Raw genomic sequence first — 14,895 nt, 5'->3', positions numbered from 1 at the left:
TGCTTGTGTAGGCCGGGCTAAATTAAAATGTGTTTTGTTTTTAAAAAGTAAGCTATTTAACTTTAATTTGAGTTTTTCTGTAGTCCAAAATATAATATATCAAAGATAATTTAACCCTTTTCCGTTATAACAATTGCAAACTTGAGTGAAAGGGCAGGTGAGTGGGTACGTCAAGGGGGACAATAACGTAATTCACCAAACATAATTTAAACGGGAAAACGGCAAGTCTTTTATAAGCCGCTGGATCAAATCACCCAGACACGTGGCACAATCATACGCAGACCCTTTTAATGGCAGAGCATTTCCAGATATATATGGCCCCTAAGTACGGCAAATCCCCGCTCCCTCGCCCGCCATCTTCTCTTACCATACCAGTCACACGCAACAATGGCAGCTTCTCTCATGCTTAGATCCTCTTTCCTTTCTCCTTGTCCTCAACTTCATCATCAATCAACAACAGCTACGTCTAAATCCAATAATGTTTCCCACTCCTTCATTCCGGTTAAAGCCACCGCATCCACAAATGACGCTATTTCCCCCCAAAAGCACCGCCGTCCTGCCGACGTGAACATCAGGGAAGATGCTCACCGCCACTGCTCATCTCATAATTTCTCTGCCAGGTATGCAGGGCGGGCCACCTAAAAAGATTAAATAGATTGTGTCTTCATTTGACTTTGCTTTAAACCGCTAATTTTATTGAGCCCGCAAGAAAATTAAATAGATTGATTATATTGTCATTTCAGTTTTTCTTTTTTTTTTTTTTAAATGAAAGTCTCCATTTGATTTTGCTTCAAACCACTAATTTTATTGAACCGCTTTGGCCAAGATTAAATAGATGGAATATGTTGTCAATTTAAATTTGTTTATGCAGAAGTTATGTGTAAGTTTGATTTTGCATTAGCCATTAATTTTATTGAGCCTTTGGAAAAATTAAATACATTGATTATATCGTCATTTCAATTTTGTTTTTTTAAAAAAATTGAATTCTCTATTTGATTTTGCTTAATTTTACTGAGCTGCTTTGGTGATGATTAAATAGATGGAATATGTTGTCAATTTAAATTTGTTTACGTAGAAGTTATGTCTTAAGTTTGATTTTGCTTTAGCCATTAATTTTATTGAGCCGTTTTGCAGGTACGTGCCTTTTAATGCTGGTCCTAGCTCTGATGAATGGTATTCTCTAGATGAGATTGTGTACCGGAGCCGCTCTGGTGGATTACTTGATGTTCAGCATGATATGGATGCGTTGAAGAAGTTTGATGGACAGTATTGGCGAACCCTGTTTGATTCTCGCGTCGGTAAAACTACTTGGCCTTATGGGTCAGGTGTTTGGTCTAAGAAGGAATGGGTTCTGCCTGAAATAGATAGTGATGATATTGTTAGTGCATTTGAAGGAAACTCAAATCTGTTTTGGGCTGAGCGTTTTGGCAAACAGTTTTTGGGCATGTCTGATTTGTGGGTCAAACACTGTGGGATTAGTCACACTGGTAGTTTTAAGGATCTTGGGATGACTGTTTTGGTGAGTCAAGTGAATCGGTTGCGGAAAATGCATAAACCGGTTGTGGGCGTGGGCTGTGCTTCCACCGGAGACACGTCTGCTGCGTTGTCTGCTTACTGTGCAGCTGCAGGCATTCCGTCAATTGTGTTTCTACCTGCAAATAAGATATCTATGGCACAACTGGTTCAGCCAATAGCAAATGGTGCTTTTGTGTTGAGTATTGATACTGATTTTGATGGTTGTATGCAGTTGATTCGCGAAGTCACTGCTGAGTTGCCTATTTACTTGGCTAATTCATTGAATAGTTTGAGGTTGGAAGGGCAAAAGACGGCGGCAATTGAAATTTTGCAGCAGTTTGATTGGGAAGTTCCGGAGTGGGTGATAGTTCCTGGTGGGAACTTGGGCAACATATATGCATTTTATAAAGGTTTTCAGATGTGCAAAGAGTTGGGGCTTGTGGATCGCATCCCTAGGCTTGTTTGTGCTCAAGCTGCCAATGCCAATCCGCTTTACTTGCATTACAAATCTGGTTGGAAGGACTTCAAACCTGTGAAGGCGAACACAACATTTGCATCTGCTATACAGATTGGTGACCCGGTGTCTATAGACAGAGCTGTTTTTGCCCTGCAGAACTGCAATGGAATAGTCGAGGAGGCAATAGAGGAGGAGTTGATGGATGCTATGGCTCAGGCGGACTCGACTGGTATGTTCATTTGCCCACACACTGGTGTGGCATTGACTGCGTTGTTCAAGCTGAGAAATAGTGGAGTCATTGCACCATCTGATAGGACTGTGGTTGTGAGTACAGCTCATGGTTTGAAGTTTACTCAATCCAAGATTGATTACCACTCAAAGGAAATAAACGACATGGAATGTCGGTTTTCTAACCCACCTGTGGAAGTGAAAGCAGATTTTGGATCAGTTATGGATGTTCTGAAGAGCTATTTGTTGAGCAAAAATACCGAGCAATGATTTGTTCTTAGTTTTAAACATAGTAAGTTTGTATTATGTACTCTTTTGTCAGCATTTGGTTCTTTATCGTCATTAATTTGCCGTATAGAAATGACCAGGTGGTGATTTTGTTGTTGGCAGAGTTGGGGGGCGAAAGGCTCCAAATTTCTTTTGAGAGTACTATGAACTCGAGTCTTTTTATGGAACTCTATTTTGTGTAACAGTCTGTGTATTTTAGGCATTGCTCTTGAGCATCACAATGGAAGCTACCTTAATTCAGCCTGTTTCATTTGAATTATGTGACCCTATTTATCAAGTTTCCAGTTGAATCAGTTTGATCGATCAAAATTAGCGTTTCACTAGTAAAAAAAATATAGGGCTGTTACATAAACTAAACTAATTTTATAATGTTATTGACTATTATCACTATCTTAGTTAATCAGAGACAACCCCAGACCAACTAGGTGGGAACACACTGGGTATGTTGTTGTTGTTGTAGTTAATCAGAGACAACTCTGTGTTTTTAGCATCTTTGATGGGAATGATAGACGTATTATTCTACATAGAGAACAGTAAAGCAGGAGATATAAAACCCTTAGATGGTGTAACTTGTCTTTTAAAATTCTTTATTTGCATCACTAAGCGCTTGTAATGAAAGGATGGCCTTTCTCTTACAAGAGAATCATGTTTCTCTTAAAGTCACTTGCCACCTTAAGAGGATATTGACACCTTAAAGAGAATTTGCTTTGGACACTGAAGCTAGATGCTGGTTTATTATCTCTTCAGTATTTCTCATCTCCTTTACATGTATACCTTTCCATGCCCAGAAGGCTCTGGTTTGGCAACAGTTAGTGTACTACAATCTTGAACTGACTCTAGTATTACCATTCACAAAACTTTAGTTGCTTGTGCATGCTCTATGTCACATGTGCCATGTTGGGTAGTTACATGGAATGTTTGTGAGTATGAGAGTATATTTTGTTCATCTCTTTTGAGGTATAACTTATTTATAGTCGTGTCTAGTATAACAACATTTCTTGAAATCAATAGCTGATTTAGCCAAGACTAGAACAAATGGGAAATAAAGAATCTAACACAGGTGATACAACTAGTTTGAGTTTCTTTAATGAAGGTGGTGTCCGGACTAGCTTGCGTGCCTCAACTATACCATCTGTACCTGTTACCTCTCACTAACACAGCTGCGAAGAAATCATCTAGTATTTTTTGTTCCGGTTGTTTGTCAAGAGTGTTCTCATTCTGGTTAGAGACTTGATCGGTAGGAATAAGTGAGATTTAGAGTTTTTGTTCTAGAAGGTTTTATACCATTATTTAAAATAAAATAAAAAAAAAATAGAAGAAGTTTGTTTTGAAAAACAATTTATTTAGTAGTGGAATGAAATGGACCGTAAATAAGCAGAATGGATATACTAGATTCATATAGCAAATTGAAGTACAATTAATTGATCGTCATTGAGGTGATTGGACACAAAGGTTAACTTGTTTCTTGCTTGATCGGTATTACAATGAACCTGAGTCAAATTGGATATAAAAGCATCCAAACTTGAAAGATCTACTCTACAATCCATATTTTAAGGACTTTTTACTGAGTTTGAAAGCGGTAGTTTGGGGACTGCTACAGATACACAGTTGTATTGCTGGTGCTTTCCATAAGTCAAAAATTGTATACAACATTGACCCATATTGATTAACTTCAGGATTTAGTTCCAAATGCAATTGCTTTCATGGTTTGGTAACAGTCATATAATTGATCCTATTTGACATTCATGGGTACTTTACAGTAGGTCAGCTATTTTTACACATTGTTACGTTCTATCATTTATGAATTCTGACTAGAAGTTAGAAATAAAGCTATACAGATCATGTGTTATTTTTATCTTTGTGAACGAGTCAGGCCTATTTTCCCTTTCCTTCTAATTCAGTTCAGATTATGGTGGACTATTTGGTAAGATCGATCTAACCACTACCTCTGAATAACTCGTGTGCAAGTTTTTTTTTAACATTGCAAATTACAACAGCTTGGATGAAGAATGTATACTTGAATAGGGTTGTGCAAGAACAGACTGAAACCGCAGGCTGACAAGAATAATAAGCTGAGGTGAAGAGTAAGCATCCAATTCCCGTCATCACTTTTTGTGCGAGTAAAATAGCTGAAGTTCTCACTCCGCACTTACAGACCCTGTATATTTACCGTTCATTTGTGTCTGAGTGGTCGAGGGTGCTTAATGATTTGTAACTTTTTGATTTGCTTTCCCTCCTATCTTTTTCTAATTCAGCATGGTTGTCGGAGTAAAAACTTTCTGTTGTTTTGCTTTCAAAGCATCACCTTTGAGACTGCAAGTGTTGAACGAAATCAATATTTTGTTGCTTTGGTCCATACAGTTTGATTCGCTGCTTGCTGCTTTGCCATCATTTAGTGAAAGCATTACCAAAAAGTGACAGCAGAACTTTCAGATATCAAGTTCTTTTGCTTAATCTAAGGATATCTCCGAGAAAGTTGCACTTGTATTTTTTTTTTCTTATAACCGTGGTATCCATGGCAGCTTGCATGCGCTTCAACTAATCAGGTACCAGGTACCAGGTAACTCTGTTCACCGAAATTTCAACAGCTAGTGTTTTTCAGTGTTAGGATTTGAATATGAGACTTTATGGTTCTCAACCCACTTTGTTGACTAAGGAATTCCATTTTCTTTTCACACCTTTCCAGTTTCCGCTCTGCGTGAATACTGCATTCCCTTTATGGGTGATAATAATATCAGGTTTTCTTGATGGAAGGAGCTTGTTTTGTACAATAGCGTCACACATTAGTTCCTCTTCTGTCCAACTCTAGTTCAATTACTTTCTATAAAACTTGTTAGGCACCGATCTAATATTTAGCCTTGTGTTGGTGTCCACTGTCCCGTTCACTTCTCATTCTGCAGAAATAAGAATTATGAGAAGGGGCACATGATCCAAAGATATTCTTAGAATATCCTATAGTTCCTCTTGGTATAAAGTTCTTTTTGTTCATAGGTTTCCAAAACAGTATTATCTTTTTTCCACAATTAAATGTTAGGTGAAGCCCACAAAGCCCCATTGCAACTTGAGAGACAAGTTTTCATGTCCTAATAGCAAGGACAAAACTTAAGGTCACGTTTGAGATCATTATCTTGGCAATTGAAAATGTGGTAATTCCTTTGACCTCTAGCAGTAATTTTATCTTTGGCTTCAAAAACTTCTATAATTTGATTCAATTCAGGTGCTGCATATAGTGCAGTATTAACTTCTCGTGCAATTCATGTCTGAGAATTGATTGTTGATGTCTCTATGATTGTGGAGTGAAAACACAATGAACAAATTACCATCTTTTCTTGTTCGTCTAGTCTCCAATTGCCCCTTCTGTTAAAAAACAAGTTACTGAGTATTTCTTTTGGAAAAAGAATCATCTCAATTTGTGAATACAGGAGGAAGAGGCAGTTTTTCTCATCCCCTTTGCACTGCAGAAAGTACTGTAAATAGCCATTGTGTATTAGGAAAGTCCAAAGATTCTTCCATGATAACTAGTACTACTATGCTTAATCACTCATGATGTAGACTTTTGCTCCTCCTTTAGCTTTTTGGCCAACTAGGACTTCAAGTCAACAATAACTAATTCTGCACTTCACCAAAGGAAAGAGCTTAAAGCAGAAGTGTAGAGCATTAGTTAATCTGTTTACAAAAATACGCATGACAAAGGGTCACGTTAATCATTAAGTGAGCTGAATCCATAAAGATATCTACGGTTTTATTATCAAAAGTAGTAATTTTGTTTGTTAGACAAACATAATTCATGACTAGAAGTAGAATTAGTGAAAAAAAATAAATTGAATCTTATCATCTTAACTATCAATGTCGATGGTTAGAACTAAAGAGTTGAGACATTCTCTTTCAAAAAGAAAAATAAAACAAAATAAACTGAAACGAAGAGATTAGTATTCATTTATCTCGTGACAAGGGGGTAGGAATATCAGTTAAAGAGTCGAATCAAATTTATTCACGTGAAGTGCCTAAACTTGAAAATCTATGTAGCAGTTTTGGATGTTATCTAAAAGTGGCTAACTTTGCTTCTCCAAACTCAATTGGTTGGATACACTATAAAGAGACCAATCACTTAAACTTGACAGAGACTCTACTTGAGAAATAGTGATCGGTGAAGATCATCAATCTAAAGTCCCATACTCTCTCTATCTCAATTTATGCCAATATTTCTTAGTTTTTAGAAATTTAAGCTATATATGTAAACTTCAATTAATTTTATTTTTATTAGGCGTAATTCATAAACATGTTTTTGATTTGTCCTCAGTTAGCATATGTTGTCCTCCAACTATGTGTATGCATAAGTAGACACTTAAACTCGAATAAAATTGAACAAGTAGAACACGGGTCCTATGTAGCGTCCAACGTGGCAATTCATGTGAGATGTATGACACGTGTGTCTAATCGTTTCAACTTTGTACTAGTTTAAGTGCATACTTGTGCACACCCAAAATTGAAAGGCATAAATAGATGTCAGCAAAAGGCCAAGTTAAAGTGCATGTTTATGTAGTATGTCTTCTTATTATATTGATTATTGATAATGTTTTTTGGCTTTAAATTTTAAATATTCGAACTTTGAATTATTAGGTTTAACTCACAGTAAGTGAAAAAAAATAAAAATCACACAAATTGAGTTGAAGAGTGTATCAATGGTCAATGCATTTGATAATGAGAATGGCCACTTGACTGCTCAAAAAACAGTATCAGTCCGTGACACCCACACTTTTGCCAGAGAGTAAATCCAATGAACTTTCACGGATTCCCATTTGTTACACTCTATCCAGGCCCATACTCAATCATCTATACACACACTAATTAATTCCTACCTATCTAGTAATTATAACTATATAAATCCTTCATTTCATGCAGTTTCATACACACACATATTGAAAGAAAGAAAGAAATAGAGATGGAGCATAGCTACTTGGCCAAAAAAATTGTGACATTGGCTTTGGTTGCCATAGTGTTAAGCAGTGCTAGTATAGAAGTGTCGCAGGCACAAGGAATATGTAACGTGTCGGGCGAAGGGTTAATGTCGTGCAAACCATCAGTCACACCCCCTAATCCGACAGCGCCTACAGCCCAGTGCTGTAGCGCGTTGGCGCATGCAGACATGGGCTGCCTCTGCACGTATAAAAACTCTCCGTTGTTGCCTTCTCTGGGAATCGATCCTAGACTCGCGATGCAGCTGCCTGAGAGATGCAAACTCCCTACTCGTCCCCATTGCTAAATTAAAGCTCCTTATATTCGTATCGTTATGTTTGTGTGTAATTTGCGGTTTTGTTTCTCCTATGCTTTTTAATTTCTTTATGGTTGTATTTGTAATTCAGTTGTTTGTTAAGTTTTCGTTGTTATTGCTTTCATCTTTTACTACCTTTTCTTCTTGGAGTGGGCTTCAATTTTGTGATGTTTAGTTAATGTGATTTCAAAGTTCTTGTGTCTAATCCCCTTGAACCACATAAATGAAAAGTCGAATACTTTTTAGAGAAAAGAAAAAGCAGTACCACCAAAGCATCTTAAACATTAGCTTAATTGCTTACACTAGCAGCTAAGTAACATACATACATACCTATTTAATTAAGGGTAATTTAGTGATAGCATCTCTTAGGATTTAAAGATGAGTTTCTTATTCTCTGATATGAATCGAAAGGAGTAACACTTAACTTAGCTGTAAAGATGTACAAGTCCAGTGGTAATTGTACACTACTTTAGTAGGTAACTCATAAATGTTGTTGCATATCTATGTCGTTTGTATATTTGGTCAAATTGTACCGATATATGACAATAAATTTGATTAGAGCTAGGCGTCTACAGACCAAACCGTCAAGTCAAATCGAATCGACGAACCAAACCAAATCGAGAAAAAAAACTGACTTATGATTTGGTTTGATTGGTTTGGCGTTAGAAAAAAAAATCCGATCATTCTTGATTTGATTTGGTGTTAACATAAAAAAAAAGTCAAACCGAACCCCGAATCAAACCGACATAATATATATATATATATATATTTACAAACTTTTTTATACATAAAATATTAATTATAATCTACCTTTTAAATACTTTTTTAACTAGTTTTAGTAATTTTCAATAATTTGAAAGTAGATGTAGATATATATTTAGATTTGGGCCTTTAAGTTGTAATATTTGTCCATTAATTGCTAATTAAATGATCGAAAAATCAACATAAACTTAAAACCTAAACTTTTCACTCTTCATCTCACTTTTTAGTTTCAAGAGAGTTTTTCGCTCCTTATTTTTTCATAATTATGGTTTTTCATTAGCACATGAGTGAAAACATATTTGATCTAATTTTCGATCACAATATAATTGTAAAAATTAAAGATTATAAAAAAAAAAAAAAATCGGAAAAATCAATTTTATGTTGGTTTGATTTGGTTTAAAATTTTAATAAACCGACATGATTGATTTTTTTTTTTTTTTTTTTAATAAAAATTGAACCAACCCGATCTATGTAAACCTGCAATTCTACAGAGTGTTTACGTCAAATAAAGCTACATCAATTTTGTGATTCATATGTACGTATCGTATATGTGCATATCATACAACGTGTGTATTTTATTTTGGATGCTCTTATAACATAATCGAAACGCAGCATGGAAAGGGAATGAAATGTAATTGCAAGCGAGTGTCAACATCACATTTCAACAACTCTACTTGTCCCATGTACCTAAAATCCAAATGAATTGGCAATTTGCACCCTTCCTTTAATTGAAAATACAAGCCACCTATCCGTTTTCTTTTTCCTTTTTTCCACATGTTGTCCATAGTATTCATATTGCGGTCCAACTAAATGTGAATTTCACAAAAACTTCCTAAAAAGGGGATTCCATATCAATATACCTTAGTATTAGTTAAACGAGAACTATCGCTGGCAAAATCTCTACAAGCAATAGAAACCCATTTCTGCTATCCAATACATCATCATGAATTGTTCAAAATTCACACATTTCCTGCGTAACTTATGCTAATCAATTACATGACCAATTATGTTCAACTCTCTGCTGTAATGTCTCAATCATGATTAAACAATATATATTTTCTTTAAATTTCAACTAATTATATTACTCATTTGATTTGACGTAGTGAGTAAATATTTATCGTAACTCTATCTCCTCCATACAAATGAAATGGCAATTAGCGCTCAAGTTATGGAAAAAAATATATCAGACATGAAATTCAATAAATTTATGTATTTGATATAAATACTCCAATAATTGAGATAACTATTTTGAAATTATAAGTCAGCTATCACTTAACAAAAAATCTCCACAATCAGTAGGATCCAAGATGGAATATTATTTCCTCTTATCAAGACATAATCATCATAGATGGATTATTCAAAATCACACATTTCTTGCATAACTTCATGCTAGTCAACTACATGACCAATTTACCTAATACAACAACAAACCCCGCAAATACAAAATTTAACAAATATTCTTTCCAACTTCTAATTAACCAATGCTGAACTCTAAATCTTTTTTTTTTCTGTACACTGATGAAACTGTATGAAACAACTTGAAAAAACAACCTCAAATCTCAATCATGTCAAAAAGTGTAAAAATGAAAACCTTTAACAAATCAATCAATGCGGTAAAAAAAATGAAAAAGAAAATAGATTATTTATATATCTGACTCTTATTCGCCCTTCCTCGAATCACATGCATAGTCAAAGCCTCCATGCATAGCGAGAGCTTTAGAGCATCAGGCCGTTAGGCTGTTATTTTTATCTAACTTTGGCCTACTCCGGGGCCTAGGTTAGATAAGCTTCGGCCTAGATCATTTTTCTTGAAGGAGTTGATTTTCTCTTGCTTTAATCCAGCTCTAAATTTTGTTATGAAGTTTTCAGCTTTTGTGTTAACATCTGGGCTTGGACAGAACAATGGCGTTGGTGCAAACGCCGTCTGTTCACCGGCACCGATGTATTCCGCTGTCGGGGTGTTATCAGCTGAATCTATATCTTCAAGTTCAGGTGATCCAGAACGTGAGCTGACTGTACTGTCTATTCTCACGTAGTCGCCTTGTACTACGAATTTCCATGCGTGTTTTCTGAAGAATGGTGGTGGTGGAGGTGGTGGCGGAATTGGTATCAATGGCGATTCTCCTCCGCTGTTTGAGGTTTCTTCGACACTGTCGAAGCTTCTTATTTTCATTGGCTTTGGTGCTGGAGTTCTGATGAACGGGTTGTTTTGCGTATTTGGTCTTGATATTCTTACTGGTATCGCCTTAGCAGGCGGAGGAGGAGGTGGTGGAGGAGGAGCATTTCGCTTTCTTCTGGCTTTTTTGGATGTGAATAAGTTTTGAAACAGAGAAGGAGGTGGTGGTGGTGGAGGTGGTGGAGTGGATGATGCCGGCCATTCGTGACACAGAGGAGGAGGTTGGGATTTATGAAGGAGAGCATCAAAATTGTCAACACTTTTTGATCTGTTTTTTCTCTTCTTTTTGTGATACAGAGAGTTAATAAACTCCTTTGTAGCACTTGTACCTCCTCTTTTCCGATCACTTTTACTGCTCCTCGGCTCCACGTATCGTGGCAATGGCGGTGGCGGCGGTGGTGGTGGAGGAAGCGTCGCAGGTGCTATAAGAACTTTATCTGCTTCACGCTCATGAGTTTCCCTCTTCTTGCTTGTTCTCTCCTTTTTACGCGGAACAGTACTATGAGATGCTCTTTTCACTTTCTCCTCTGGTGGAGATGGTGGTGACAGCAACGGAATTGAAGCTGGTGGACTGAACGTCGACACCTTATTGGATTCTAAACGATTTTCATAAATAGTTTTGATTTCAGGTTCAGGAGAACGATCAAATTCTCTCCAACTACGACGGCGGCGATTAAGCTGAGCAGGATCTGAAAATCGATGAGTATCAATATGAGAATCGTCATAGAATCGCCAATGATCTTCCGCCTGGATCCACCGCGGCGACAATTGAGACAAATCAGGATACGAACTGAAACTCCTCCTCAAGCCACCACCACCAGTATTGTTGTTAAAGGAATTCCTGTCTACATTATCGAACCATGTTCGTGGTGTGGTTGGATTTTGATTTCGAAGTTCACTAAACCATCGAGTATTCGGTGTTGATGGATTCGATTTCTGAACTTCATCGAGATGTCTGTTAACTTGATGGTACTCATTACGATTTCTATCTTCATTGTTGTTTCTGCTGAGAAAACCGAAGATCACAGCAACCAGAACCAGCACAACATTAAAAGAATCCCAGCTTTTCTTTACATTGCTTGGCTTAAATACAGAAAGAGTCGAAGGAACTATAACAACTAAGATGAAAGCCACTACTACAAGCAGAATTATTAGCAAGAGTAGGGCGTTAAAGAAGAGAGAAGATAACCGGTGGCGTAGCCGCTCGGTACGGCGGAGATCGGTGGTGTTTTGTAGCCAAAATGGGGTCAAGTTTTCCCCATCATCTGCCATTGATTTAGGCTAAAAGGAAGCTCTTTTGGACAATAACTTTAACTTGGTTCGCCTTTTGCTTTTGCTTGTTTTAGCTTTGTGGTTGTATTGATATTTGCTTGTTTTAAGACTTTGGGTTTGGCACTTTTTGTTGGATGGATAAATTAAGAACTTTGTGAGTACTATATATTTATAATAATATAAAGATTATGGATTTGGGAGTTGTAAGATTACTTGTGGGGTTGGAAATGGAGCAATTGTGGGGAATATTGAAATGTCATTTGCATTATCTTTTTATTAAATAATGAAACTAATCGAAGAAAAGCCTTGGAGTTGTTGCCATGTGACCTGAATGTCACAGGTTAAAGTTATGAAAAATAGTTTCTTATAGAAATGCAAAGTAAGATGGTGTACAATAAGCGCAAAGCTTTGGTGCATCAATATGCTTTGGTGCATCAATATGTTCTTTCTTTAAAAAAGAAAGTATAAAGTATAAGCTAGTAAGTTTGTATGATGCAATAGTTGGGATTTTTCACATGCTTGGCTGCTGCATTTTTAAGAATGACAGCCTATAATGAAATACTACCAATACCGCGTACATTGTAATAAAAAGTATCTTTGAACCAATCATTTGAACTTTGATAACGTTTAAGGACAAATTTTGACGTTTGTTACGGCCAGCATACAAATTGCTCAAAGGCAACTAGGGAAAAAGGAACAAAAACAACAACTGCACGGCATTGACGTCGCTGCACAATAGAGTCGGATTCAAAATTTAAATTTTACGAGTTTGAATTCGCATTTTTATCCTAATTCTTTTGATTTATTAAGCTCAAAATTTTATAATTATAAGTTCTACGTAATGTAATTTTTTAAGTGTATGTATATGTAGAGTTTGGACTGACGAATATAGCCTCTATTGTAGGTTAGTAGCCCCCTTGTTCATAGTCTAATTGGATCCAGAATTACAGATATTGAAGTCATTTTCAAGCCCTGAAATCCTTCATATAAAACAATTAACTAGCAGTCTAGCTCTAGCTAGCACCACGGAAAGTCAAAACCATGGCGATGCGTAAGACATCAACTATGAATTGAAAGTAGGAGCGTGTCGAATTCTCTAAAGTCTAACCCGACTAATTTGAATTCACGCAGTATGTAGAAGATCCACTAGTGGTAATTTGACATTTCCTACTTAATGGAGCATTATTTTCAGAATTCAAACCCGAAATGACTAATTAAAGGTGGAATAACAGTTTACCATTTCGCCGTATCATTTCATTATTGGAAGAGTTTGTTGAGACTTGAAACCTTGAGGCAAAAGCATTCAACAGCTCAGATATGCCGTAATTCAAGTAAAGAAAGAAGAAAAAAAGAACAACGTAGATATCGTGGTGATATTGACATACCACGTCTCCATCAACTACACAATCATTTCTGTGTATGTTCAAAGCATCTCTATAATCAATTCTTGATTTAATAATTTTTTTTTTTAATGCATCAATAAAATTCAGACAAAATTGTAAAAAGTTAAAGATTTTGCGAGTAAAATCATAATTTCACTTGAAAGACATTTTCCAAAATCACTATTTTCCTAAATCAGTTGAAACTCAAATACTAATTAAAATAGTTTTCCTTTCTACCTCATCCGAGTAGTGGTGTGAACCCTTCCTAGACCCCCATTTTATTGGAATACAATATGTTGTTGTAATTAAAATAATTTTCTTTTTTCATTGTCTCGATTAACTTAAATTCACATTGTATAACTTTTTGCTACTAGTAGTATTTCTCTGATTAGAATTCTTAAATGAGCTCATCGTGTGTCAAATCACTTCCATTAATCGTGTTAAATCATCTATATAGCACTCATAAATACAATCCTAACCCAATTATATCCTAATAATTTTTGTACCTTACAAGTCAAATTAATTGGTCGACCAATACTATACTTTAACTACATAGCATCATAAACATTGGGCATCTTGACTTGTAAATTATGCCTAAACAAGGCTTTGGAAACTTCCAAAAGAAGTTATACTATTCAAGTTTGACTATGTCAACAGCCCACTGTTTGCAATGTGTTATTCCCTCTTACCAATACTCCAAATTCACAACATATCTTTTTCGAGATTCAAATTAAAACAATTTTCATAAATATTTTTATTAATAATAAAATGAAAATAATTGAAATTTATAGTATTATTGTATAAATTTTAAATATTTAAATTTTAGTTTTAAAATATTGAGTGGATTGATTTTGATAAAAGTATTAGGACAGAGGGGAGTGATACTTACTGATTAAAAGCTTTTATTTAAGTCCTCTTACCTCCCCTAATAGTACTACTAATATATTTTATTTTCTAAAGAAAAAGCTTATTTAAGTTATATTTTTCCTATTTTGTTAATGGAAAATAAAAAATTAAATTTATGGCCCACGTACTTGATCAATTATACTTCCCCCTCTATTTCATAATAAATGAATTGTTGAGTTTTGACACACGTATTAAGAAAAAAATATTAAAGACATAAATTTTCTATTTTTACCTTCCAAAAAAAAAGTTGACCTTGTAATACCTTTTCAAAAGTTAATTGATTGTCAAATCATAAGGGCAAATTTGAAAAAAAATTCAATGATTCACTTATTTTAAAACACCAATAAATATCCAAATAATTCACTTATTCTGAAACGGAGGGGTACTAATTAAGAAAAAGGACTCCACGGGTCCCCTTTTTTTACTTTTTCTGTACACTACGGTCCACAAGTCTAGAAAAACTTTATATTATAACCTTTATATATGAAGTTTAGTTGATTGAGTTTTACGAGTCAATTTTGAACAGCTAATAAAATGATTATTCTATCAGTTTCAATTTATTTATTTACTTTTAATTTGATACGAATTTTTTTTTAAAAAAGCTTAAACTTTATTATTTTAATTCAAAGATATATAA

General features: G+C 35.3%; 3 protein-coding genes across 3 annotated transcripts; 2 read left to right on the top strand and 1 right to left on the bottom strand.

Annotated features, from left to right (window-relative positions):
* Window positions 1-321: 321 nt before the first annotated feature.
* Window positions 322-2,744, top strand: LOC107861704 (threonine synthase, chloroplastic). Its single transcript, XM_016707032.2, has 2 exons — window positions 322-620; window positions 1,135-2,744. The coding sequence occupies exons 1-2, from the start codon at window positions 388-390 to the stop codon at window positions 2,468-2,470; spliced, it is 1,569 nt and encodes a 522-aa protein (XP_016562518.1). The 5' UTR covers window positions 322-387; the 3' UTR covers window positions 2,471-2,744.
* Window positions 2,745-5,489: 2,745 nt separating this feature from the next.
* Window positions 5,490-7,894, top strand: LOC107865794 (putative lipid-transfer protein DIR1). Its single transcript, XM_016711981.2, has 2 exons — window positions 5,490-5,634; window positions 7,391-7,894. The coding sequence occupies exons 1-2, from the start codon at window positions 5,630-5,632 to the stop codon at window positions 7,749-7,751; spliced, it is 366 nt and encodes a 121-aa protein (XP_016567467.1). The 5' UTR covers window positions 5,490-5,629; the 3' UTR covers window positions 7,752-7,894.
* A 1,913-nt stretch (window positions 7,895-9,807) lies between these two features.
* On the bottom strand, window positions 9,808-12,546 carry LOC107861705 (formin-like protein 20). Its single transcript, XM_016707033.2, has one exon. It carries the CDS (start codon window positions 11,968-11,970, stop codon window positions 10,273-10,275), a length of 1,698 nt encoding a protein of 565 aa, XP_016562519.2. The 5' UTR covers window positions 11,971-12,546; the 3' UTR covers window positions 9,808-10,272.
* Between the last annotated feature and the right edge of the window lie 2,349 nt (window positions 12,547-14,895).

This window comes from Capsicum annuum, chromosome 3 (assembly GCF_002878395.1).
Source record: "Capsicum annuum cultivar UCD-10X-F1 chromosome 3, UCD10Xv1.1, whole genome shotgun sequence".
In the NCBI taxonomy this organism is placed as follows: Eukaryota; Viridiplantae; Streptophyta; class Magnoliopsida; order Solanales; family Solanaceae; genus Capsicum; species Capsicum annuum.
The sequence above is the reverse complement of the archived record's forward strand: the minus strand, read 5'-3'. Positions and strand labels throughout refer to the sequence as shown.

Excerpts from the sequence above, each read along its gene's own strand:
- LOC107861704 (XM_016707032.2), top strand. The coding sequence starts at position 388 with ATGGCAGCTTCTCTCATGCTTAGATCCTCTTTCCTTTCTCCTTGTCCT. Across the intron at positions 621-1,134 it reads TCTCATAATTTCTCTGCCAG|GTACGTGCCTTTTAATGCTG; the intron begins GTATGCAGGGCG and ends GCCGTTTTGCAG.
- LOC107861705 (XM_016707033.2), bottom strand. The coding sequence starts at position 11,970 with ATGGCAGATGATGGGGAAAACTTGACCCCATTTTGGCTACAAAACACC.